Genomic DNA, 27,434 nt, shown 5'->3' with positions numbered 1-27,434 from the left:
CTGCTTGTCTTGCTTCAATCTTTCTTCTAAAAAATTTGGACATAGAAGATTAAGTCTACACATGAGACTTCTTATTTCAAGATGTCTTTTGCTGTCATCTTTGTATTTTCCTCGTTCAATTTAGATTGTACAATATTCAAGGTCAACACTGATAGCAGGACTTAAAAACATAAATAAATAAAACAGCCTATGATCCTCCAGGCACTACAGAGGGTGGCCAAATACCTTAGATCGAGTTTCATAAACGGTCTGCATCCTAGACAGAAAACTACTAAAGCTAAACCAAAAAAATCACCATAGGTCACCAGCACAACTTTCTTCACGGCGTTGCTACTCAATTCTAAGATGCCTGAAAGCACATCAACGAAAACAGCCTAGAATCCCCACTTTTAAACCTCTCCTAGATTAATATACTTCTATCAAAGCAAGAGGTATGACAGGAATAAAAAAAATCCCTCTTTTTTTTTTATTTCCTAGTTCATATTAAGGATGCTCACTCAAGAGATAATGCTTATTTGGGTTCAACTTTAATGTCTCTGCCTATGGAGATCTGCCTACAGGGATCTGCCTCTAAAGCCTCAAGAGACTGGCCAAATGACTGGAAACGCTCTGGGGAAAGGATGCTCTCAGTCATTACGCTGAAACTTGCTCATTTGATTGCAAGACAATTACATATTCATTTGAGCAAGAGAGATGAGCAAGTATAACTGTCTAGCTTAGTGATCAGAGCACTCAGAGACACTTGCAGTTCAGTTTAGGGTTTGACCAAGTGCTCGAATCAGTGACCTCTGTGCAAGGTAGAACCATTTTCTCCTCTTCGAGCTGAAGGCTTTAGTGGAGTTATACACCAACAGCCAAAGTGGCAGTAGAATGCCAGTTTTAGAACTAGTCCCAGATTCACAGAACAACTGAGGTTTGAAGGCACTCAGGAGGTTACCTGTCTGGGCCACCTTGCTGCTCAAAGAAGGCCCAGCTTAGAGCAGGTTACTCAGTGTCATGCCCAGCTAAGTTCTGAATATCTTCCAAAAGAGAGATTCTAGCATCTCTCTGGGCCACCCGTTCTGATTGCTTTCACCGCGAAAAGCCAAACCAACCCACCCCCACCTCCTCTCACATTTCTCATTATGTATTGCAACTTGCATTAACTACCTCTTGTGCTACCACAGTGCACATCCAGGAAGCATTTACCTTCCTCATCTCTGCACATAGCCATTGGGTACTTGAAGACAGCAGTTCATATTTCCCTTTAACCTTCTCAAAACCAAAACAAAAACGGTGTTCTATCGGTACATCTTCACATATTTCACGCTTCATTCCCTTTACCACCTTGATGGCTCGCTGCTTGAGAATATATATGCAAGGTAGCACATACCGTCAGAAGTTAAGCAATTGTGCATGTATCCACAAAAGGCATTCATGTTCTGATGGATGTCAGTTGTGGTGAATGCCAGTGATGCATTTACATTGATCTTGGGCATTCCTAACAGATTTCGTATCATTGACACACACATACTTTGAGAATCTGAAACATAAAATGTATTGTGCTCAATAGGAAAAAAAAAAAGTTTATTTCATAAATATGAAAAAGTCTCAAAGGAAATAGTTCAGATTTACTTGGAAGATGTAAATACTAGTGTTTGTATTTCTGTGCATCTCTCAAGATCTGATAACTCACTACAGTGCTGAAGGTTGCATAAACACAGAATGAAACTTCCATTGTCCCAAAAATGTAAGGCAAAAGAGAGTCTGTGGACACAAACGGAAGGCGAAGGACAGCTCTTAGTAAACCATACTAAGCAATCGGACAAACAGCTTAGCACGTACACCTAACTGCCTTATGGACAATGATCTTGGCATGTATTGCTTCCAAATAAAATACACCACTCCTCCTAATTTGAATGGTTTCCCCTTGTTTCTGCATTGTTCTGTTTGCAGGAAACCTATTTATACACACAGGCAAATAACATGGTACAAAACTGTGAAAATTTATATGCTGGAGAATTTATGACATTAACACAGCATGTTATAAAGACACATAATAAACGAGATCAGACTGATGTCTATAGACACCGTATACATTCTGTTGCGTAGAACGTGCACAGTAAAACAGTCAATAGCAGCATGGGCCCTATTTTACCATGTATAAATACATTTATTCTCAATATCTTACCTATTTTTGTTATCTTCCCAAGCTCAGTATTTACATATACCTAAAAAAAACCATGTTTAAAGAAAAACTGTCCCCGAATCCGTATACGCAACCCCTCTGATTTAAACAGTGAAAAGGAGGATACTAACAGCTACAGAGACACTTCTCAAACAGTCGCAACTGCACATAGTAATTTATTAATGTGTGTAAAACAAAAATAGTATTAATAATCATCTATAGTCTCCTCTACAGAGCTGGGTCACTTCAGGCAACGATCAAAACCCCAAAACAATATAACCTCCATAGTCTGTGCTCTCCAGGAATCAAATACCACTACTGTTTCCAAGTTAAACTAATCCCAAATCTTTAAATATAAATTTTCACTGTTCTGTTCACTCTACTCTTGCTTTTATGGCAGCTTTTTCACGGAGGCTCTCGAAATATCCCAGACCTCACAACCCACAGTCTGCTCAATATTTCAAAGACAATTTATCCATCTGTCTGCATCTTCCCAATAACATATGACACTCTACAAATACTTAAGCAGGATAACTAAGCATCAGAAAATTATGGTCCAAAAAACGTTTGAGCACATATATATATATATATATATTCACACATACTCTTCTGTAAAAATACTACCACCATTACCTCTGGCAAGTGCTGGCTTCAAAGCAGTTCTTCTCTTAGTGGAGCACAACTTTGGAAGGAAAGTAGCACCAAAATCCCCATCTCTAGCCAAAATTGAAAATTATGTACAACTGTAATAATCATATAAACTGACAAAGTTTTTTTTTTAAAGGACAAGACTGGATCTTCAGACTACAGCCCTACTCAGCTTTGGATTGAGCTAATAAAATAATTTGGAGCATTCTTCTGCTGAATGTATGGTTTTCAACACAAATCTAGGGGATAAAGCCTGCCCCATGCTTTAAAGTGCAAGGCACCATCTCCTTTTGCTCATGTGCAACTGCTCTGCATTGGAAGTTTTAAACAATTTGCCTTTTGCTAACTTCCCTGTATTCTTCCCTTTCCAATTATATCCCTCCAAGTGAAACTTTGTTTTACTTTAATTTTCTTTCAGTACATACCTTTTATAAAACAGGCACTAAAATGGTGCTAAAAAAAGCAATATGAAAGAAATGCAGGAATTACAATTAGGTAATAAGAGTATTTTAGGGACTTAAAAGAATTAAGCCCTTCCAGGAAAAGTTTCATCATCTTTCTGGGAAAATGTGTTCATCCTTATCAGGTACATTTAAGGAACCTTTAGAGTTCACAATACACTTAACAGCGCTGAAGCTTTGCTTTATAGCCATACTATACCAAGGATGCTGCCAACACATGAAATGTTCTAGATGCTCTAGAAGAGCACGACAAGGAAGAAATACAAGAGTCTTGCCAGGTAAGATCTGACTAGCCTGCAAAAACATATGTTAAAATGTCACGTCGGTAAGAAATCCTGTTAAGGATGTTAACCAGAGATCCCTGCCTTGAAAAGAGAGCAGATTCTGGGGAGAGTTCCAAGGGGGCTGTTTGCACTTAATAGAATTGCTGACATCTGTAATCCATGTTGTGTAGGTAATGCGTGCTTCTAATAGTGATACAACTTTATCTATCAATATGACAAAGATACAAGGAGAGCACGACATGCTGAAATACGCACTTGTGTTTTTCCTGTAGTCCCTGTATTTGATTTTTTTTAATAGAAAAGCTGACTTATCTGCTGCATACTGAATTTTTTTCCTTCTCTGATGGTCTTTGAACTTGGTAACACATGTAGAATAAGGTAGGGATGTCAAGATCAGAGAAACTAACACTTTCCTTCTTTTCTCTAGAGCAGTACTTGTATTAATAAATGTAGAACACCTTACAGAATCAATATGCTATATATTTTCCTTTATATACTGATTTGATACATATACATCAATATGTATGTAATATACTATACTAAAATGGTAACGCTGTTTTGTATTATAAGACACATTTCCATTGAACTCTGTTTAAGGAAAATTATGTGTTCCAGAAAACCATCCTTGCTTCTACAATATACATTAGCAAAAAAACACCAAGGAGTAGTTTTTATCTTCAGTATCATTGCCTGTTATCTACTGGTATCTATCTGACACCAGCAAAAAGAAAGCCTGCATTTACAAGGTAGTGTTCTACCTGAAGAGCAACGTGCATCCTGGCCATATGTGAGTTGAAGCAAAAGTAGACAAAAATGAGGTTGGACTCTGGACTGTGCTAAAAAGCCATTCAACCATCCACCAAAGAGGTAAAACCAGAAGACAAATGTACACGTATCACAAGGTGAGGTTACGTGCAGTCGGTATATAAGAAAGCACATAATGTATATGTTTAACAAACATATTTTGCAGACTAAGAATTCCAGAAATTAAGTTGCAAGTGTAAGAGAAATATTTGAATACTCATTATAGGCACAGACCAACTATGAGTCAACAAGTTAATAAGTTAACAAGTCCCCATTCATGAATTGGGAAACTAGGACCTTCAATGCTTTACTGGAGTATCTAAAGTATGATCAATTCTGGAAGACAAATTTCTTCATACAGAAAGAAACAAACAAGCATCCAAAGTTATTTACAAAGGGAATGCATGGTACTGATGCTCTTAAAAGAATCAAAACCTCCCTCCACCATCTAACAATAAACACCATTACAAAATACCACCATTTTTTTTAAGGCAGAAGTCTGGGAACGTCTGTGTTTTCTATCTGGCTGACTTAATTATTCTAAGAACTTAGTATTTTATCAGCTTGTTGAATGCACACAAGCTCCTTACACTTACATTATACTATAAATCTAGATTAGAGAGCTAATTTAAATGGTTTATATGTAGCTCTAGAGGTGAAGGAGCTATTTCTTAAGAATATGGTTTTAGAAATTTAAATACTAGCAGAAGTATTTTACTCTTGCAAGTGACTTTATCTTGTCAAACAAAAGGTAATAGCTAAGACCAACCAGAACAGATAAAGAGAAAACAAGGAAAAAATTTCAAAGCCCCAACAGATCACAAAACTACTTCTAATATAAAATGGAATGATAGTATCTTTTAAAACATCACATGCTGTCCCCTTTCTCGCTAAGGTGTCCAAGACTCTAATGCTATTGGTTCTACAGTTGACCCCTTTTTGAGACTGACTAGTACCTATATCAGAAGGGAGATCCCAGTTTTGAGAACCAAAATAGCATGCATCAGTCTGGAAAATTTATTAATTGTTTTCTACAAATCACCTGTACATCAGATATATCTTGCTAGTTCTCCCTGCGATCTGTGACCTTCCTTCCTGGAAGGAGAAGATGCAGACAACTTTTTCCAGCACAGATACAAGACTACTCTGGTCATCAATGCAGAATTAAAATGCTTATGAGGAGAAGAAATTTAGCTGTAAAGCTTTCCTCTTTCAGAACTCAGGTTGCACTGTCAGGGAAATCACTGATGCCCCGAGCATTAATGGACTCTGTCTCGTTCCTACAGCACAATCGGCCAGCATGTAGCTGCTCTGTCGGTTGCTAGGGAGCAACGAGCTCATTACACGGCATCATCCGCACCCTCCACACGGATGCTGGCACATGCTTCCCATCTGGGGATACGACTGACTGAAGCATCGGCACTGCAGTGCCTGCCAGCCTTCAGTCTCCCGGGGTGGAGTATGCCAATACAGCAGGTGCTAACTTGAGCTCTACCTTTGAGGTTTCAGACTCTTTGTGAGCCTGGCCAAAGCAACTCAAACACACCACACAAAGAGGTCAGAACAGCCTTCCACAGCTATTGGCATGGATACCCCCTATTTTTAAAGGCCAAATCTAGACAAAGATTTTCTTCCTGAAATTTTGGCAGATACATGCATGGCTTTTCTGACCAGGGCAATCATTGCCTCCATCGTAAAGTCTGTGTTAGAGGAAAATTCAGTAAAAATGAAAAAAGGCAGCAGAGGGGGGGAATCTTCTTTTAGTCATTAAGGGGCATAAGATTTGGAGGCATTTACTAAAGACATACAGAAACCTAGTGATCTCCAAACTGTATACATTAAATCCCTGGAATGGATGTCAGCTGTGAACAATCTGGGTCACTCCAAAGTCTAAACATGCAACCTTAATGCATCTTTTCAGCTGTTTGTCTCATTAGCACTTCACAGATCTATTCACCATTAGAGGGAAAAAAAGAATATCTGTCAAGAAATAAAAAACCCATCCCGCATCCATATGCCAGGAAATTTATTAACAACCGATCTGCATTGCACAGAGATGGTACCTAATGATTTTCATGTACCTGTCATATGTCAAACACCATCCAAGAACTCTTAGTGTTGGTGAATTAACAAGCACATAAGGGAATACAGCTGTAGGTGTGCATAGATACCTATATATTCAAATCATTAGGCAACTTCAAAATGCTCCCCCCCTTTTTCTTCTTTTTTAACAATTGCATAAAACAACATAAAAAGGAATGAGAAGGCAGGCAAAATGGGGTGATTCACTCAAATGCATGAAACAACAGCTCTGTTTGAAGGGGCAGGTAAACACAAAGTGTCAACTTGCCCTCTTACCTGAAGTTAAGATTAAATGCTTAAAAACTGAAGGCCAAGATACAAAAATGCTCACAACTAATATATGAGGTAACATCAAGGAAACTCATGTATCAGTTAAATGCATTTTAAAATAACTGATTAGATTGAAACACAAATATGTACCTAAGTCCTTACCTGTCTCAACAATTTCTCAACAGCTGACATAACCATGAGCCCTCTCCACACAACCGGGGCAGTCTCTTCTATCAAGAAACCCATAGACATGCTGAAACAACAAAGCAAAAACTTAAGCAATGCAGCACAATACCAAGTACGTCTGTAAAGAAGCTTGATTTAAATTAAAATGTATGCTCACCATGCGATTCCATAGTTCTTAAGGGGCCTCATTAGATTTTCTAAAACAGAAGGAAACATTGGGTTTTTTGGTGGGGCAGATGGTTTGGGGGTTTTGGTTTGTTTGTTTTGTTTTTTTTTTTTTAAAGAAAGAAGATTAGACAATTTTTTTTCTTTTAAGAGTAGGTTTCCCTCTCTGTTAAAAGCATTTGTCTATTTTTCCCCTCACACCTTCAATATGTGTATGCGTTTATCTGTTCTACCCAAGAACCTGGCCCCACTTCTCGGGTTATTACATTTCACTGATACCATTCATTTTTTGCCAGCATAACAATGCATTTGCCTGTAATACAATGTCACTTTCTGCTGCCAAAACTGAGTTCATCTATTTTTATGAAATTCCCATGCTGCGAGGCATACATCCCTTATTAGGCAGCCCTCTACTTCTGCAACACTTTGCTAAATGCTGAGTCATTTATAGAAGAAAAAAAATCAAAGTCCTACAATACAATGGGATTTAAATTTTTATTTTAAACTACACTATTCACTAATCTCATGAATCAGATTAGTTCCCATTAACACACCAGTATAATAAGCCTGCTTTGGAACCCCAGAGGACAGGTAGCAAATAAAGCCACCCCTAAACTAGATGCTGTCAACAGCTCTGGGGAAGAAGCCCTGGGTTTCTTCGGACCGGCAGAATTCTGCAGGACTTCTAAAATTTCAATAGAAACAAAGATGCTTATTTGAATGTTGGAGAGGTAACGACCTTATCATGCTCCATATTCCTGTGCTTTCCAAGGTCAAGGAAAAAAAAAGGGGGGGGGGAGAGGGAGGGAAATATTGTAATTGTTCTGCTGGCAAAGGGGTAAACAAGCAGAATGTAAACAAAAAAAAGTGCACTCAAAACAAAACCTCAAAGCCAAAAATTCCTTTTTACCATCTCTACCACCTAAACACACACCTTACATCAAAATGGTGTGCGCACACACACACACCAAAGAAAAGGCTTTTATTTGGTCTAGCTGTTTTAAGAGCACGCACAGGTAGGAACCAGTGGAAAACAGAAATAATACTTTAAGCAACAAAAAAATACATTCCTACACATTTTTTGACAGAAACCTTTGATCTACCCAAATAAAAATAGTAAAATAAAAAAAAATGCCAATATAATGCAGTTTGTTCAAAGCTGAACTCCAAATTCAGACAAATAACAACCCAAGAGCACACAAATTAAACAGCTAAACTCTATGGATGAAAGCTTTCAAGCAATCAAATAAGTGGGCATTCAAGCCATGTAATTTTGTAGAAATATGGCAGAAGAATTGGATGTTTTGGTTTACAAATCAAGAGGAACAGAAGAGGAAGCTAAACAAATCACTTGCATGATTATGGTGTTCAGAAAGAGACAGGCTTGGTGCACAGCACCAGTGTAATACACCTCTGTCTGTGCAGGTCTTTTCCTTGTTCAGTCAGGGCTTATTTTGGTGGCATTACATTGTCTAATGGCATTTCTAGGACTCACAGTCTTACTTCTCCCCACTGCAGTAGGATAGCTGTGTTATGAAGAGGCTGATGACATTTGAACTTGAGCCTAGAGCCTTCTCTAGGCAACGCTTTGGTGTCCTTGTAAATAACATATGTACTGCCACAGGTTATTACATTGTTAGAAGTCTTGAGAAAAATTACTACTTGTTAACCTATGAGAGGGTTTTTTAAATAGAAACAGGAAAAAAAAGCATCTGCAACAGCATGCACCACTGCAGATTCAAAGTTTGCTTCATTTTTACCAGGAAATAGGAGTGATTTTAAGAAAAAACAAAAGAAAACAAAAAGGGAAGGCCAATCCTTGGCTGCTCCGCACGCGATGACCAGGAACTGAAGGTAAGAAGAATGGAAAACATTCACGCATTCTGAGAAAGTTCACCAAAATACTCTGCCACTCCTCAATTCAATCCAAGTGCTCTATATCTCAGTCAAATACGCAGAGGCTAACATCTCGACACCCATCACCTGCATGGACACTTTCTTCTGTACAGAGCCCAGGGAGACACACGAATCTCACAGAACAGACACACCTTCGGAGATCTCCCTCTCCTTCACCTCAATAGGTTTGTCAGAGCGCACAAACACTGACCTACCGAGTGGCCAGCGGGGCCTCTCTGTGGTTAAAAGACGTGCGCTGTTTGTTTCTCAACTGTAGTTTCATTTTAGGAAAACTGGATCTTATTTTCTTTGGTTAACAACAAGGACTATAAACTGCTCCAAGCAGCAAGATTTAATCAAATTTATACAATGCACAAGAAGAATTCGCAACCTGCTGTATATTCTGGCTATAACGTTCTGCATATTCTCCATGTAAAATACTGCAGAGCACCCCACTGCTTTGCCTACTGCTGAAAAGCATTCGTACGGCTATCTCAAATCTAAAGTGCTGCAGTGGGCGCTGGTAATCATCCTCGGCTCATCAAAAGCAACAGGCATTCCTCCTCCTTCGCCCTGGGCCTCATGAAGATTTTCTAAAACATAACATGTAAAGAAGATTTAGCTTAATGAGATCTCAGCAACATCTCTAATTCCCCACTGCTTTCAGAGTAGACTTAACGCTTTCTTCTCTGTTATGAGACGCCTACCATAGAGTTCCAGAAGTGCAACACACAACAGATTTCTTCAAATCACAACACACAGCAACATTATGCCACCCATGCAAAGGGATCAATAAAATACCCTTGTTTACAACTCTTCAGTAAGCTTTACAGCCCTAAATAAGAAGGCACTGTGTTTTCTGTGAACATACGAAATTAGATCAATAAGATCAGCAGAGCACCAATGAAATGTCAATGACATGCCTTTTCTGGTAGGATACAAGCAGGGCACCGGAAAAGGCAGACACGCAAATCCACGACAGCATTACAGCAGACTGCTGATTGAAAGAGTTCTGGACTGGTCTGAAGGCTGGGTTGTTATTGATGAGAGGAAGAATGATGCTGAAGACATTAGGACGGATATTCTGCATTTTGTAATTGTTTTTTAAAACATTTTTTCCCCAGAAAAACAAAGCCTTGCAGACTATCCTCACAAGGTAACACCATTCTTTTGCTCTAGAAAGCCCAACACAGCTGTTCAATGGTGGCCATAAGCTAGTGCAGCACAAAAAGGATGTACAGATGGTTTGGGCTGAGATAGAACTAATTTTCCTCGTAGTAGCTTGTACAGTGCTGTGTTTTGGATTTGTGATAAAAATAGGGGTGATAATACAAGAGATGTTTTATTTATTTCTGAGCAGCTCTTGCACAGAGTCAAGGTATTTTCTGCTCCTCACCCCATCCCACCAGTGAGTAGGCTGGTGGTGGCACAAGAAGCTGGGAGGGGACACAGCTGGGACAGCTGACCCCAACTGACCAAGGGGAAATTCCAGACCATATGACATCATGCTCAGGGGGGAAAAAAAAAAAAAAAAAAGGTGGGGGGATGATCAAGTAAAAAGAAAAAAATCAATTAAAGCTGAAACAAATACGCAAAATAATTATTAGGCTAAAACAGGAACTGAGAAGAGTTTCATGCAAGCGACCAGTTTGACTGAAGCAGCTTAGTAATACAAAGGGATTGCAAAATGAATTGACTGTATCCTACGAGTATGAAAAGTAAGCAGAAGGGGGGGGGAAACACAAGAGATTAATCCCGGGGGGGAAAAAAAAAAAAAAAAAAAAGTGGGGGGAAGAAGGAGGAAGGGGGACATTTGGAGTTATGGCATCTGTCTTCTCAAGTATCCATTAGGCGTGATAGAGCATGGCTTTCCTGGAGATGGCTACACACCTGCCTGCCGTGGGAAGTGGTGAATGAACCCCTTGGTTTGCTTTACCCATTAATCTTTATCTCAAATCATGAGTTCTCTCACAGTTATCCTTCCAATTTTCTCTCCATCCTGCTGGGGGGCAGCAAGTAAGCAGCTATGTGGTGCCAAAAGGAGACATTTCAATTCTTGATTTAGTTTTGGAAGAGGTCTACTGATTGATACATTAGAGCAAGCAAAGGCTTACATTCAGTCTCACCTCGTAGAGCAAGTAAAGATCATTGTTCCAGAAGACTGTGATGTTACACCACACCTACCTCCTTAGCAGGCATAGTGCTTTTAAGAAAACCAAGGTAGCTTATGATTATTAAATATGAGTATAGTGGATCATGCAACACCCTAGCAAATCTATTTTGAGCTCACTAGCTCAGCAAGCACTAATGCAGAGGACCTGCTCAGAATTTAAGTGTCTAAAATAAGGGGTAAGCTAGGGTTTTTTACCATTCCAAAGCCAAAAAAATTATCCAAACACGAGATGAGAACAGCAAAGCTCCAATTTTCCTCCCTGATAAAGATTTCCTATTGCACTCCGCTATTTTTGGAACTTGCCACTAGAACTTAAGATCAGAGACATCTAGAATGGTAACTACTTATTTTACTTACGTTGGTCTTCAATAAATTTTAACAGTGGAAGTCACCTGTCTGTCCTATCTGGATTTTGGTCATCAAGCAGGAAAGTGGTGCTTTTAAGCCTTTCTAAGATCAATAGTTACATCTATCAAGAAGTAGAATAATTGTACAATTTTCCAGCTAAAAACATCCAACTGACTTTTGCATGCAGATTTCCAAACATTTCCAAAGACACCACCAGTGCATAAGTGTTTGCCAGCACAGACCCCACTGCAAGCTCTGGGCTCTGCTCTGAATGCGTCTGTTTCCTGATTCTTAACTTCTACACAAGTCCTAGTCCCATAACATCCATGCACCCAAAATGAACATTCTGACCTAACAAAATGCTTCTGAGGTGGACACTTATTATCTCATTTACAGATGAGGAAATCGAGACCTGGACTGTGAAACTTGCTGTAGGTTATTCAAGAATCCTGTGGATTTGGAGACCTACGCCGTGTCCTCCCAAGGTCTGATGCTCAAACAGAACCATGGCTCCACTTACTGCATCTTCCAAGGTAGGAAAACACATAATGTACAACTGAGAAACACCTAGGAGATGTAAATGGTTTAGGTGTATTGCTGAAGTTACGTATTTCCTCTGAAACTACCAAATATACCAGAAAGAATTAAAATTTTAAATAGCACACTCAGGTACAAACAGCGTACAACAGAAAAAGCTGTAGAAAGTTACACTATGTATCATCTGTAATACTGAAGACTCCAAACAACATTTTAGCATCTCACATTTAAGCATTAAAGCAGCAGCTTTAGAAGTGTGTTTCTGAGCAGCTCATAAGCATTCCTTCATCTTTCACAGTACATTATTTAAATAAAACCCATACTGTAACTCCTCTGCATACATCAAAATACAAGCAAGTCAGTATTTCTGCACAAAAAGCTAAAGGTTCTGCTGCTGTTTGCACAGCTCATCATTAGCTGAAGTTTTCGTGACAAATCGCTGTTTTCTACCTCCTCACATCTCAGTGACATCTCGCTGCCTGAAACACAGAAGACGTATGACACAACAAAACGCACAGCCACCGTGCTAGTTAGAGACACGCTGGAGAACAGCCTGCGCATTCCAGTGCATTACACAAGATTATCTGAGACAAACTCAATTAACGTGCCATACACATGGACTAACTGAAACAGATTTGCAGCATGGTCACTGTAAAATCTCAGAAATTTTTGCCTCATCTGTTTTTTAATTGCATACAATTTCACACTGCAGTGATTACAGAATATCACAGTCTAAGTTGGGACTCCAATTTACACAGCACCTTCTGGTAATCTCAGCAGTCAGTCAGTCTTGTAAGGTTGTCACTACGTATTAGTGGAAGGAACTGCTGTTCATCTGGAAAGCCACCTTCCCAGATCAACGTTCCGTAACAGGGGGATCCAGGTTCCAGTCAGGGACACACAGGCTTCAGACAGGATGGGGAAGGAAGGAAGAAGAAAGAAGGAAGGAGACACAGGACAGGAAGAGTAACAAAAAGGCTGGGCTTTACTTGTGTAAATACAGATGTCTCCTGCCACTCGGATGCCTGAGGGAGCTGAGATTTGCACAAGGCGAGTAGATCTGACAGTGGGCATAGGGGAGAGCCTCACCTTCTGAAGGGCCACACTCCAGCGTGTTTAAAGCAGTACTAGTTTCCTGAGCAAAGACAAGCGAGTTCCACCCACAATGCAGAGAAGGAGAGGGGGACAAATAGTAACAGGGCCCCAGAGTATCCCGCAGTAAAAAGAGACATCAACCTGTGTCAGAGGAGAACGGATGCTGTCACCAAAAGAAGGTTAATCAGAGTCACAAATTGTAAATCATTGTTTTAACTTCTTATGCCAGAAGCCCACAATGTCCTATGGGAAGTGACAGACTAATTGAGACTTCAAGCTTGACTTCACACTATGTTGAAGGTTATTTGCAGGATTGCCCCAGAAATAATGCAATATGTATTTCAAGCCTGAAGAGCTCCACACAAGGAAGGCTGGGCTCTCCCATTAGACCCTGCACTAACAGCGTTATCTAACCATGAAGGCATCACCAATACTTAAACTAAAGCAAACTAGCTATGAGACTCAAAGAGCATGATTCAATGCTCACAGTTCAACTTTAAGAAACAAATGCATAAAGAAATGCAGGGTTTTTTCCAAAAGATTTGATTCTCACAGCCAGTTGTCCAATCCCATTACCTGAGTAGGTTTTCCACACTTTTTCCTCCCGATAGACTGCATAGGAAACAACACTCTGTAAGAGCTTTTTCAAAAACAGAACTGATTTGCAGATACGTCCTACTTAAAACCAAAAGAATCAATTGCTTGGTGGAAAGTCTTCCAGCAAAAGAGAGTCTGGTGCAAGTAAACAGCACAGTGATTTACTCGTCTTTCTGGCACTTTCAAGTGTTGCTGACTTGTTAGTTTTAGAACAGTAACACAGGACTAGTTTTGAGTATCTTGCTGTTACTTACCTTCCATCACAAACATCTTCCTACAATCGCTACAATAACCCACATTTTGAAAAGTCCTCCGATCCCCATGGAGCCAAAAAAGTTTGTTTATAGTGAGTCAAAATCTTTATTAGACTAATTTGGGTGGGTTCTTTTACTTCTTTATACCTACAAGGAATGAAATAAGCTAATCCAACCTTCTGTCCTGACACAAAACCTCTTTTATCTGAAGGCCCAATTTCCTTCTGTGAGAGGGGGACTGCCCAGGTCAGTCACATAACAGTGTGACAGACAACAGTAAAGCAGAACAGGGAGAAGCAGGAACTTGAGGGGCAGACATTCTCTATGCACTACTTTTAAGATCTAACTTGAAAAAACATTCCAGTTCACCAGGGACTTTCACTGTAGGACTACGGAATTCAATACATTTGAGTCAATTCAGCCTTCTTTGGCTCAATATTGTAATCAAGACCCAAAAAACCAATGTAGGTGAAAAGACAGGGAAGTCTTTTCTGTTCAAAGGATTATGTGTAATTAAAAAAAAAGAAGACCACGACACACATGACATAGATAAAAACTACAGTAAACTCATTGACTCTCCACTTTAAAAAAAGTGTTTCTGTGTATATTAAATATTCCCTTTTGCATTTCACATGAATTCCCTCATACACCCTCCTGTGATTTTATTCTATTTCATGACTTATAAAGTGAAGTTCTATGTACTGTAGAAGATTAAGACTATCAACTGAAGCAAAGGAAAGAAATGTCAGCTTTTAAACTCTTAATGTCACTTCTAGCCTCTGGTCACGATACGGGAAGGATTAAAATACATTTTTTCTATTTCTGATGTACTCCATTTCATTTATTTATTCTGAAAAGCCACTCCACTGTACTCTAAGAGAAGGGGGAGGAAAGAGGGAAAACACAGCAAGAAACCCACAGAGGAAAAAAACATGAAAGTGAAATTACAAAGTAAAAATATTAAGAAAATTCAGAATTAGTTACAGTTCTTTAATTTTACTTCTAGCAGAAAAGAGGGATGGAAACATTCATTCCTCCGAAATCAGCAAAAAGGTAAGTGTGCTCAGTGTATAAACAGCAAAATGAATCATTTCTTTTGTTTATCTATCTACAGTGAAATGCGTATCTATCATGTTACTATAAAATCATTCTGCCATTTAATTCCAATTTGTATAAAAGTTGAACCAGACAAACCATTTGTATCTAAGAGTGAATTTTATAATATAATGAGTATTTGCTGGCCATAATCCATACCAAAACACTCACAATTACTGCACTGCAGGATTAACAACATGAAGAGTAATATACTTCCGCTTTCAAGTACTTGAAATGCATTTTTTCAGGTTACAGTGATTCAGTAATTTACACTGCAATAGCTTTTTGTAAAATTTGATTTGCCATTTATCCAAAAAAGACTGTTTTCAGTAAGAGCCTTTAATTACTACACTGCATTTCTCACACTTTTTTGCCTTACTTTGTCTAGAGGTTTTTTTGTGTTTTAAACAGCAGCTAACAAGTACACGCCTATAAATAATTCCTTGCAGAGTTGGGTGTCCTCCTGTCTCAGTTTAACCCCAGCCAGCAACTCAGCACCACACAGCCACTTGTTCACTTCTCCCCCTTCAGTGAGAGAAAAAGTACAACTCACAGGCTGAGATGAGAACAGATTAACAATAATAACAATCAATATAGCAAAAAGAAATTAAACCCAAGAAAAGCAATGCACAACGCAACTGCCACCACCTGCTGATCGATGCCTGGGCAATTCCTGGGCAGCAATTGGCCCTTTCCAGCCAACTCCCCCCAGCTTATACATACGCTGGGTATGACGTCCCATTGCACGGAATATCCCTTTGGTTAGTTCAGGTCAGCTGTTCTGGCCATGCTCCTTCCCCGTTTCTTGTGCATCTGCTTGCTGGCAGAGCATGGGAAACTGAAAAGCCCTTAACTGAGGATAAGCACTACTCTGCAACAACTAAACCATGCTAAATCCCAAATACAGAACTGTACCAGCCACTAGGAAGAAGATTAACTCTATCCCAGCTGAAACCAGGACACCTTCAACCTCATTTTCCTTCCATGTAAAGGTCATCAATTTTTTCCACAAGTGAACTCCACAATAGCTGAATTAGATGAGTTTGAGGTAAATTGTGACAGGCTCGAGGGCAGTAGTCAAGGTCTGGAATAAAATACTCAACACTTGAGAATTCTCCCCATTTTCATTTTTCACCATGTGAAAGAGCCTCCAAGATATAAACCACAATGAATTACAACACTCTGTACTATTTCGTCATATGTAAGACACATGGGACTACTCCAGCCATCCAGATAAACTGGGATAAGACATCACTAAAAATAAAACATAGGTTTTCAGTTCAGACTTCTTTCCAAATAGAACCAGTGAAGCATATCATTTGACAGGACACAACCTAAAAACATGCTCGCAAATCAAGGGGTAATAGTGGTAGCAAATAACACTTTTTTTAAAGAATCAACTTCAGTTTTTTATTTAAATTAATTGTGATGCAGTTTCACTGGTAATGCATGATAAAGATAACTTTGTATGAGAATACAAGCTGTATCTTTAAAATTACACCCTTATGTAAGATTAAGAGACTTCATGGTTACTGCAATAACTCCCTTACCTATGTAACAGTTTCTCTGTTTAACAAGTTCACTCCAAATCTTCTATTTATAACCCTCAAAAGGATGCATCACAATCCCTTGATACAGCTATTTCCAGCAGACATCTTCAAACAGTCACAACAAATTCTATTTTAAATTACCACCGTTACAAGATTCTGTTATCACCGCTCTGAAGACTAGCAGACACGTAAATGTGTCTCAGTGAAAAAATGCCAGTGTCCATTTCTGACTTCAGAATTTCTTCAGTAATTTCATTTCTATAGCTCCTGCAATATTATTAGACCCAATGGGGCCAGACACAACTACTGCTAGTTTTCTCTCAGAAACTCCATTTTATTCCAAATTTAGAAAATTTAGATGCCCACTACTGATCTTTTGAATATGCTATTTTATTAAGAAATAAAAAAGACACTAATGACATCATGAAATGACAACAAAAATAATAAGAGACCACTCAATGGTCATAAAGAAAAAAAGCCCACCAAAACCTTCATAATCATTTAAATTAAGTGAAGAAATGTTACATTTATCCGGCAAAATGGCAGCATCTTTTTGGCAATATATTAAGGTTTTAATCTCTGCAAACTATTACAAATGGTAGCTTTAAACAAAAAGGAAGAAAAAAAAAGAAATTATGCAGTTCACTAAACCAGAGACCATCTTTTAAGTGAATTATTTGGGGAAAGAATAGAAGTAATGCTTTTGTTACTTGTGTTATAAGCGTTGCCCTGTGCATATGCCCCTGTAGCTACAGTTAACATTTATTCCACAGTCAGATAAACCTCCATTAGCTAATTAAATTCACTTGTGAACTTACTAGCCAAAATTTCCCTGACCATTTACTTAAAGTATTTTGAATGACACTCCATTAAATGTTAGCAGACTTTCCAATGTACTGCAGTTCATAAAATTAAATTAACAGAGTATGATCCTTTTATACGGACTCTCTCCTCACTAAGAACTCCTAATTCATTTTGAAAACTTAAATTATAGTATAACTATTATAATTTCTATTCTGTAATTGCTGCATGGATTTATTCTGTATGGTACCAGGCATCCCTAATCCCTTTTCAACTGCTTCATGGGAGAAAAGAAATAGGAATCAAAGAGTGCAAGAGTGCTCAGATCCTCCCAGGATTACTCCACAGATTCATTTTCAAATCCAAGCCTCACACTGAAGACAGCAATAGACTTTAAACATAATTTTTGATTGCTATGCTATTTAAAAAAATGGTTTTAATGGACTTATTGTTAGGTATACATTGTTAATGCACATCCTTAACATGGAATTTCCTGAGTTTGTTCACTTTCTGTATGAAACGATATTAGTTCTGAGTTTTTGTTTTATTATTCAAAATGTAGTAAGGAATTGGAAATAACACCAAACCTCATTATTCCAAAATATAAGGGTCATACGTCTTTTTATATCTATAGATGCATATATAGACCTATGCTGGATCACTTCCTTGCAAGATTATCCTATCTATCTGTCACTCATTAAAGGAATCTTTTACGTTCACAACTAAACCTTCCTAGGCTCTTCAAATTCCTGTTTTCACAATGAAACGTCAGTTACTTTGTCACCACTTTCACTGTTGTTGCTCTACGGCCTCATCAACTCAAGAGTTAAAACCACACAGAGAAGTGAACAGAACTCCTGAAATAGAAATTCTACTCTCTTACAATTCACACTGAATTGCTCTGTGACATTCTTAGTAGACTTGTGTTATGTGCCAAGCTTGTGAAATACACAAATTCATTTTCTGTCAGTTAAAAAAAATAAGGTTTGTTCTTAAATCCTGATAATACTTGTTTGTACTTTCCACGCAGAAGCAGACAGAATACATTTTAGCAATCAAAATGTTAGTGCTTACAAGTCAACAGCAGCAATTTCAATTCAGGGAAATCCTCCAATTTCTTTCTATTACATTGAATTCCCCATTTTTAACAATGTGTGAAGACAAAAGCCAGGAAAGAATTCTCAGCTGTATACCCAAAATATCCACAGTCACTGAAATTTACGTACAAACAAAATCAGGCTGCCCTAATATCTGACTCAATACACACTTCAGTTCTTGCAGTCCTAGCAGCTTCATTTTGTATGACCATATGAAATAGAATGGGCAATTTGTTTCTTATCTGTGACTCATGATATGGGTTTATATTTGGAATGGATCGATAAAATACACAGCAAAATGTATATGAAGCTCAAAGTTATCTAATCAAGATCAGTTACAAATGGACGTCCTATGACAACAGCAGAGTAGATGTAGAGGGCTGGAAGCCTTCTGCTGTGAGGACAGGCTGAGAGTTGGGGTTGTTCAGCCTGGAGAAGGCTCCAGGGAGACCTTATTGCGGCCTTCCAGTACTTAAAAGGGGCTTATAAGAGAGACAGGGACAGCCTTTTTAGCAAGGCCTGTTGAGACAGGACAAGGGGTGATGGTTTTAAACTAAACGTGGGAAACTTAGACTGGATGTAAGAAGAAATTTTTTACAGCGAGGGTGGTAAAACACTGGCCCAGGTTGTCCAGAGAGGCTGTAGAAGCCCCATCCCTGGAAGCATTCCAGATCAGGTTGGACAGGGCTCTGAGCAACCTATCTAGTAGAAGATGTTCCTGCTCACTGAGGGAGGGGGGTTGGACTAACTAGACGACCTTTGAAGGTCCCTTCCAACCCAAATCATTCTACGATTGATGATAAATAAACAAAGATCATGGTATGAAAGGAAGTGGAAGGAATATTTAACTTCGCCTTTACTGAACAATTACTGCCACAAACATTAATGGGTATTGACAGTTGATTATTTCACTGAAGCCCTTTTATGCCCTATTTGAACTGGTACCCATCCTTGATCTCTCCCTGTCAACAAGTATTGCCAGTTTGTATTGTCTTCAGTAGGATCCTAGCACTTTTTAACACGTAGGCCAGGTGTTACAGTGTGGGACTGTCCTTGTCTGTGGTTACATGTTTTTATTTTTTATTATTACATGCACTTTATCATAGGACAGGCAAATCAAAGCATTAAACAAATCCTATCACCTCAGCGTTTCTACCACCTCCCAAAAAGCACATTCCCTTACACCCAAGCATCACACGTACAGGGTATCAGGATAAAGCCATTCTTCAGTTTTGTCTTTGGCGTGAACAGAAGTTAAATTTCCGAAAGGTAAACAGACTTGATGCAACCTTTCTACTTTGTTTTCTTTAACTGGGAGGTCTTCTTCAGTGGGATCCTGTATAGCAAGTTTAAAACTACTGACAAGAACCCTCCTGTCCTAGCTAAGCTTTCCAGTCACTCTAGTCTGGGAGTCCACGCAACTCCCAAACCCTACCAACACAAAGAAGGACCCTGAATACGCTCCTAGTTGTACAAGATAGCTTTGAAAGTAACCTCATTACTAAAACCAAAAATTTTTTAAAAATACACTAAGTCTTCAGCTTCTGTTTGCACCCTCTCTGTGCCACACCAAAGCAGCACCAAGGAGTGGTCCATGCTCATGCCTGTACATGGAAGAGAGCAAGAAAAATCTCTTCCACTTACTTGATGTTAATTCTGGGTTTCCTTTTAAGTTCATCATCTTTGGAATTGAAGGTCCATATATGTCTGCATCGAGTAAACCAACTTCTTTTGTCTGTGCAAGGAACAAAAACAAAAGTGAGCACTTGTCAAAATGTCTGTCTTTATGAATTATTAGTTGAACAAAATTTCAAAACTGTTTACTTTCTCTTTAAATTGCAAATGAGGCATGAAATATAACAACGTCTCTACAAGTTGAGCTAGATGTCTTCACAAAATCTAGATGCTCAACACACAGAATCCTCACCTGCACATTTTCTTACCTGCAATGGAGACCACAGACTGTATTAAAGAACGTGCTAAGCAATGATCTCTCTACTCCATGTACATTGATGCAGAAATAATATTTGAACTTTTTTAAAAGCTATGAAATGTTATTGTAAAAAATGTTATGCTTGTCAATATATTATAATTAATGCAATTTGAATGATATTAGTGACTACAGGGAATGTGAAAAACATAAAACCAATTTTTCAATCTTCCATTTAAATGGTGAGAGTAAACTTTTGCAGACATCTTGAAAATACTGAAATACAAGTCTCTGAAGCCAGTTAAGCAGGCATTTTCATCAAATGCATTTACACAAAAGAATGCTAAAAAATGGGTCTATTCAACTACATATGGTACATTAGACAAAAAAATTTAAATAAAAATTATTTCAGCTACGTAGTCTAGACTTACAAGATTCATTTCTGTAGCTTTTTTTATGTACATACATACTTCGTGAAAATTAAAATACTTTTCCTACAGATGGCAAGGCATACTACCAATTACCAAGTTCTGCAAATCAAGCAGTAAAGAGCAAGCCCTTCGAAGTGCTTAACATCAAGTTTCTATAATATGAGAAACTAACTTATGCAACATTTTGTAGAATTGTGAGCATGCTTAAGGGCTTGTTTGAAAGGTTGGGGCAGCAACAGGTTTTCCAACAATGCTGCATCAGGCTTTCACCGGGAGCGTTTCAAAACGAGTGCTTCATTTCTTGGATGACCATTTCATAACTTGGTATCATATATTAAGCCATTTTGTTATCACAATTTTGATGGGAAAGATAGAGAGGAAGATGAGGCTCGGCGACAACTACCAAGTTTCTGGTTAGAAGAGTATAACAAGGCTTTTAATGCAAGTATACAGCATCTCTACCCTGGAACAGGATTTCTAAACCTGGAATATATCCTGTGGCATCATAATCAGTTTGTTCTTCTTTTATTAATAACAGAAATGCACCTAGATTAAAAACCCAAATATTCAGGCCACTACTTCTAAATAAAACTGAATTTCAATTAAGGTGAAGAAACTAACTCGCAGAAGCCTAGACACCTGAGAAGCAAGACTGACTCTTTTTGCTACAACACAGGTAATGATTTGGGTTTGAGGGTTTGTTTTTCTGTGGGGGTTGCTTATTTTTTTTCTTCTTCTCTTTTTTTTATCTGTTGATATTGAAGCCTGAAGATACCCTTGACAGCTGAACAATTTAAGTGTTAAATTTACCTAATATAATTCAAACACATCTTAAATTCTACAGCCAAGAAAAAAAATGCATTACCATACATGATCTGCAACATACTTTGAAAGGTTAAGTTTTTACTACAAAAAACCAACCAAATTCAGTTATTCAATATACTTTTTTATTAACAGAGCAAAGTATTTTTTTAACATTTCTTTATAACATGGGAAAGCTATTACAAAAAAGTTTAGGAGTTACTCTGACAAATTATTCTACTTCTTGCCTACTGTATGAAAGTTGCAATTTCAAAAAGACTGAAAAGATCCATTTTTATGTTAGATTTCAAAAACAACGGTATTAGAGCTTCTTTGTTCTTGTACAAAATGCATATTTTAAGAGATTAGAAAGATTCATGACTCATTTCTTTATCTGCGTCAGCAGCTAATCGAACCATCAAAACATCATCTAAGGGCTGTGCCACCTAATTCCTTCTCAAATGAAAGTAAATATTTGCAGAAAAACCTACACAGTGTTTCAAATCTGACTGACATCTTTTCCCTCCATTTTCTGAGGGTTTTTCTCCCAAGAAGGATTGTGACTATCCACTAACCATGACAATCTTACAACTCACTAGTTTTGTTGTCAGCCTAAAGGGACTGAAGATTTAGGATGACCTTAATTAACTAGTTGGACTTCACTACCTCCTGGGGCATAGTCAGATCTTCACCACCACAGGACACTTACTCCTAAGAGTCAGCACGTATCTATGCATGTACCAAAATTCCTGAAATGAAGAATAAACACATGCACACTGGAGAAAAACATCCCTCAATTACCTAGGGGGGCTTTGCAAATTCAGACACTACTCCAGGTTACAAAGGCGATCTTTGTTTCAAGCTGAAACAATAAATCTCACAGTTTCTCAAAAACATTTATGCACCTCTTCAAAAATAAGATGCCCGTTTCCAAGAAGCGCTGCTTTTGTTCCTGGATATGGTTCAATAAAACAGTTGTCTTCTAACAGAAAAATAGTAACAGGTTCTCATGTTAAAGAAAGCACAAGCGTGCTTGTAAACATGGTGCTTTCTACAGGATCATAGGAGAAAGGTCTTTCAGAAAATCTGTAAATCACTGGCAGAACCTCTCTAAAGATAGCCTAAGGTAGGGTGTTTTCTCCACCAAGCAATTCAATGTGTTAGGTAAAGAGTTCACACTGCCTAAAAGTAGCAGCTTACTCACAGAAAGTACTGGCTCCACAAGGCAAGGTTTGAGTTTTGTTTCTCCCAACTATCTCTGCATTTGCAGTATGCAAGAATCCCTAGCACACTAATAACAACCCCTTACTCAAGGTTTAATTATCTTGGAAAAGCTTTATGGCAGCTACCAAGGTACCTTTTAAGACAGGCACAGCACAGTCCAGATCATCTCTTGCAGCATTTACAATGTTTTAATTCCCCAAGAGACAAAATAATTTGCATGCACCTGGACGCTACAACATAAAACTGTTAATCAAAGTTACCAACACCAGATACTTCTCATGCTGACTGAATCTAATCCAGATGTATGAGTTACAATAATAATCATTAAAAAATTAAATTAAATTTTAATAAGTTGTTTCCACTCATATAACTCACACCTCATATAAATCAGCACATCTTTCAAAGTACTGCTGCATTAAAACAAATCCTAAAAAGCAGGCATACCCATAACATCAGCCAAGGCAAAAAAGAACACCTGGGCAGAAGGAACAGATTACAGGGGACCATAAGCAGGACCAAGAAGGCAACTTAAAAAAAAAAAAAAAAAAAAAAGGAAAAAAGCACCCTAGGGTTTCTCTAATGTCCTCTGACATAATTTTCATATGCATACTCATGCTGAATCATTTTTTTTGTAAGTAATATGAGAGTTCTGCAGACAAAAATGCAGCACTCAAAGCACATTCAAGTATTACAAAGTGTTTCTAAGTGTTTTTCAGAGCACGGCACACACCACTGCTACAGCCACTCTCGGCGCTCTGCAGGAAAATGATTCAGGTAATACAACTCTCCCACATTCTTGGGGCTGCATCTTGTCCTTATAAAAATACTTCTGCCCTTTGCTATTAAACAGCATTCCGCTTCTCCAGCTGGTATAGCAATAACCAAGTTCAAAACAGTTGTTCTCAAGTTAACATTTCTCCTTCTCCTCCCACCTGTGGAAGAGTTTGAATCACTCAAGTTTACTACACTTGGAAAATACTTTCCAGAGACCTGTATCTTTTTGTTGCCTTACTGCAGGTTCAGAACAGCTTAAACTCTCAAGATATAACTGACAGTATAACCATGCCCATATGATTTAATCATGTACTTTCACAACACTGGAAGCTACTTTGAAAAAATATACTGAACTAGTGCATGCTAAATTATTGACTCCTTCATCCAGAGTATGAGCCTTACCAATGTTCCATCAGGCAAAGGGAACACAAAATTAGAAATAAATATATTGTTGACGCATGAAAACACAAAAGTACTCTCTGGGTCTATTCAGCAAAAACCAAATTGCAACACCCACAGATGTTCACATTTACCTCCCTACCAACGATTTTAAAGTCTCTCCCCTCCCTAGCTAAACGCTCTCTAGCACAGGCCAACTACTGCTGGGGTTTCCTCTTTCTGCAGTACTAGGGCAAGCCGTCATGGTCTCATCCAATCACTGGTGAGCTCAAGACCACCAAAAAAAAAGACGTTTAAAGGATAAAGGACTGTGGTAAAGAACTGTAACTCCTCTTCACCTTCTGTTTTTCCATCACTACATCATCCTTTTTACTTCACCTTCATCTTCTCAACAAGATATTAATTTGCCCAGGTAGACCTCTCTAAAGATTTCTGACCAATATTCAGCACAAGGTCCACCTATATAATTACTGTATCTCTTACCCCAGTACACAGTAAAGTTTCCATTGCAACTTCTCTCACTAAGAAATGAAGCTTTCACCAGGTACTTAGAAGAAAACCAAATGCTACATTAATAGATAAAGAAGATATTCTTTCTGCAGCGTCCAAATTACAGGCATAAATAACTAAAAAGACCCTTTTCTTTAACTTCTCTGGCAAGATTCTCAACGCAATCAAAGTTCACTTTAGCCTTTGAATTTGGCCACTGCCTTGTGAGCAATCAATTTGCGAGATAGTTGTCTTCCAAACTAACAATTTTTAAGCTCTGAACTTAGCCACAATAAATCCTTGGGGGGGAAGAAATAAAAGTTGTTAAAGGCCGTATTAGACACAGTCCCTCTATATACTGGCAGACAGCAGTCTTGTAAAAAAAACAGTAAATTTTGCCTCCTTTGCTTTTCCTTATGCAGGTACAAAATTACTCAACTGTTACTATGTTTGTTCTCTTAGGCAGGTGAGTTTTACTATACGTGGTCCTTGTAGAGATGATATAGGTCCATGTTAATGACAAAATGATCCATATCTTTCCTCCTGTTAACTATTTTACAGGAACACTTAAGAGTTGTTTAGTATCTGATGCATCTTCCTTATGTGGGTTCCCTTTTTTGTCTTTCAGGGAATATTAACTATGAAATTGATTACATTTTCCAGTAACAGATTTTTCAACCAAATACAAACAGTTCTATTCACATATCACCGAGGACCCCTGTACACCTAATTCTGGGTTCAGTGGAGAATCTGGTGATATTCCTCGATTTCTTCTAAGTTGCCAAATGCTTTATTGAGGAACGAGCCTGATAAAAGACATCATACCAACAGAAAGAAGGAAGAAAAAAAAAATCAGCTCACAAAAAGCTGCTATAAATAGCTGTTAATCAACATAGCCTAAACTACTGCTAAACATCCAGAGACTCTATGAGATCATTAATTTAATTTTTGCTCATCTTTTATGATACTTTTTTCCATACTCGGTAGGGCCTATTATTCCCACTGGACGTTAGCAGATGATACTTTACTTTGAAGCAAATTCTGCAGACCACCCAAATTCCCTGGTTCAGCCTGGGAGGGATGGAGGCACAGGTTAATGAGCTGTCGTCGACCTATATGGTGAAGGGTTCCCTACATTAGAAGCGCTCCCAATATTCAGCAGCTGCAGCCCATTCCACAGACAGAAATTCCAGCTTTGCTATGTGAAGGTGCCAGTTACTTTTAAAGCTGGTGCTCTTAATCCACCACAAGGACTCTCAATTTACCCTTTTAATGTCATTATAGACTTAGAGCTAATCCCAAACTGCAAGCAGCAACACATGGGACAAAAGGGAACTTAAAATCAGGATAGGCTCTGGATCCCTCATTTGACATACTGACACACTGAATAGCCATCTTTTAATCCCTAATTCTCTACTCTTTCTGCTGCACACTATGTAAGTGCCTAGCTGTAAATTGGATTAAAGCCAAAAAAGCACCACTGCAGTTTTCTCACTCTCTATCCTAGAAATGCAGACCTGTTTTAAACACTCACTCTTCGACTGAGCCCTCTTCCCTCATATGAAGAGCTTCTAATCTTCTATCAGCTACAAACTTCTCCAGCACTTTTTTTCCACAACAGCAACAGTCTGCAGTAGCTCTTAGTCAGATTTCTAAATAATCAAATGCCAGTGATTCAATTTTGCTTGGCCTTCTGGCACATGATGTATCTATCCTATAGAAAAAAAAAAATTCAGTAGAACACCATTTAAAAAATAAATTACCAAAACCCAAAACAGAATCCCAGACACTATTACGTCTCTACAAGACGCCTCACAGCTTTCACAGTATGCCAAATTATTATAAACATGCTCCACCTCTCACAATAGCTTCTCTGACATCTGCACTAGGTTTACAATGACTTGAAGACTAAGCATGCAGATAATTAACTCTACCTGCGACAATTTTAAAAAGTAAAAATTTATGTTTTCCTCAAACTAAGCATATAAACATTTGATTAAAATAAAGCATTTTAAGTGGTTTATACTTAAAAATATTTTAAATTTCACTCATTTTTTACTTGAAAAACAGTAAGATTTTTAAAGTTTTATCCTCTCATTTCCTCAGCTTATCTAGAAGCTGAGCCATCATTGCAAGATAACCCAAATCAATTCTAACTGGCATCTCCAGCTTTACTAACATTTTTTAGCATCAAAAGACAAGCACGAACACCTTATCTACAGCAATGAGATAAAGCCTTCTGATTCTCTAAGCAACAAAGGTAAAGATGCCTAGAAATCAAACCCTAATAATTAAGAAAGCTGCATAAGAGGGAAAAATGGGTCAAAACTTTCCTGAACAACTAAACAGCGTGAAGGCAAGAAGTCCATTATTGTTTAGATTCTTCTGTGTTTGTTCATTCCCCACACATGGAATTTTTTCCTTACCAGAAATAAATGTACATACGTGTGAGGTCATCTACCAACGCAGCAGTCAAATACCATCCTGCAGACACACAGTTTAGATACAGGAGCCAAATGTTTGAGAAAGAAAGCTGGAACGTAAAGAAAACAGCCTGGGTGGATTTGGAGTAGGTTTAAAACGAGTGCGTGCTGTTTGACTGAGTACTCGTTGTGAAATAATTATCACTCCCTTTGCGATCACCGCGGTGAATTCACATGAAGATTCTACTCGTAAGGACGTACTTCCTAGGCTATAACCTCCGGCATACCTGTCAGGAACCTCTCACTCACGTATGTGTGTAATTGGCTGATATCCACACGAGTTTTCTGCTTTAAAACAACAACAACAACAACAAGTAGTCTCTGGGCTGTGGCGTTTTTACCGTGACACCGCTGGACCGATCGGTTTCCCTCCGCCTCAGCCGCACCGACCTG

General features: G+C 38.4%; 1 protein-coding gene across 1 annotated transcript in view; it reads right to left on the bottom strand.

Moving 5' to 3' along the window:
* NUBPL (nucleotide binding protein-like) overlaps nt 1–23,828 on the bottom strand; it is a gene marked incomplete at its 5' end in the record, with an annotated part of 68,732 nt that extends 44,904 nt beyond the window's left edge. Inside the window, 4 exons of the mRNA XM_010132347.1 lie at nt 6,879–6,969; nt 7,060–7,099; nt 20,155–20,243; nt 23,750–23,828. Of these exons, the coding sequence (XP_010130649.1) occupies nt 6,879–6,969; nt 7,060–7,099; nt 20,155–20,243; nt 23,750–23,828 (299 nt within the window). The remainder of the gene's footprint in view (nt 1–6,878; nt 6,970–7,059; nt 7,100–20,154; nt 20,244–23,749) is intronic.
* Between the last annotated feature and the right edge of the window lie 3,606 nt (nt 23,829–27,434).

Source organism: Buceros rhinoceros, unplaced genomic scaffold (assembly GCF_000710305.1).
Source record: "Buceros rhinoceros silvestris isolate BGI_N320 unplaced genomic scaffold, ASM71030v1 scaffold2213, whole genome shotgun sequence".
In the NCBI taxonomy this organism is placed as follows: domain Eukaryota; kingdom Metazoa; phylum Chordata; class Aves; order Bucerotiformes; family Bucerotidae; genus Buceros; species Buceros rhinoceros.
The sequence above is the reverse complement of the archived record's forward strand: the minus strand, read 5'-3'. Positions and strand labels throughout refer to the sequence as shown.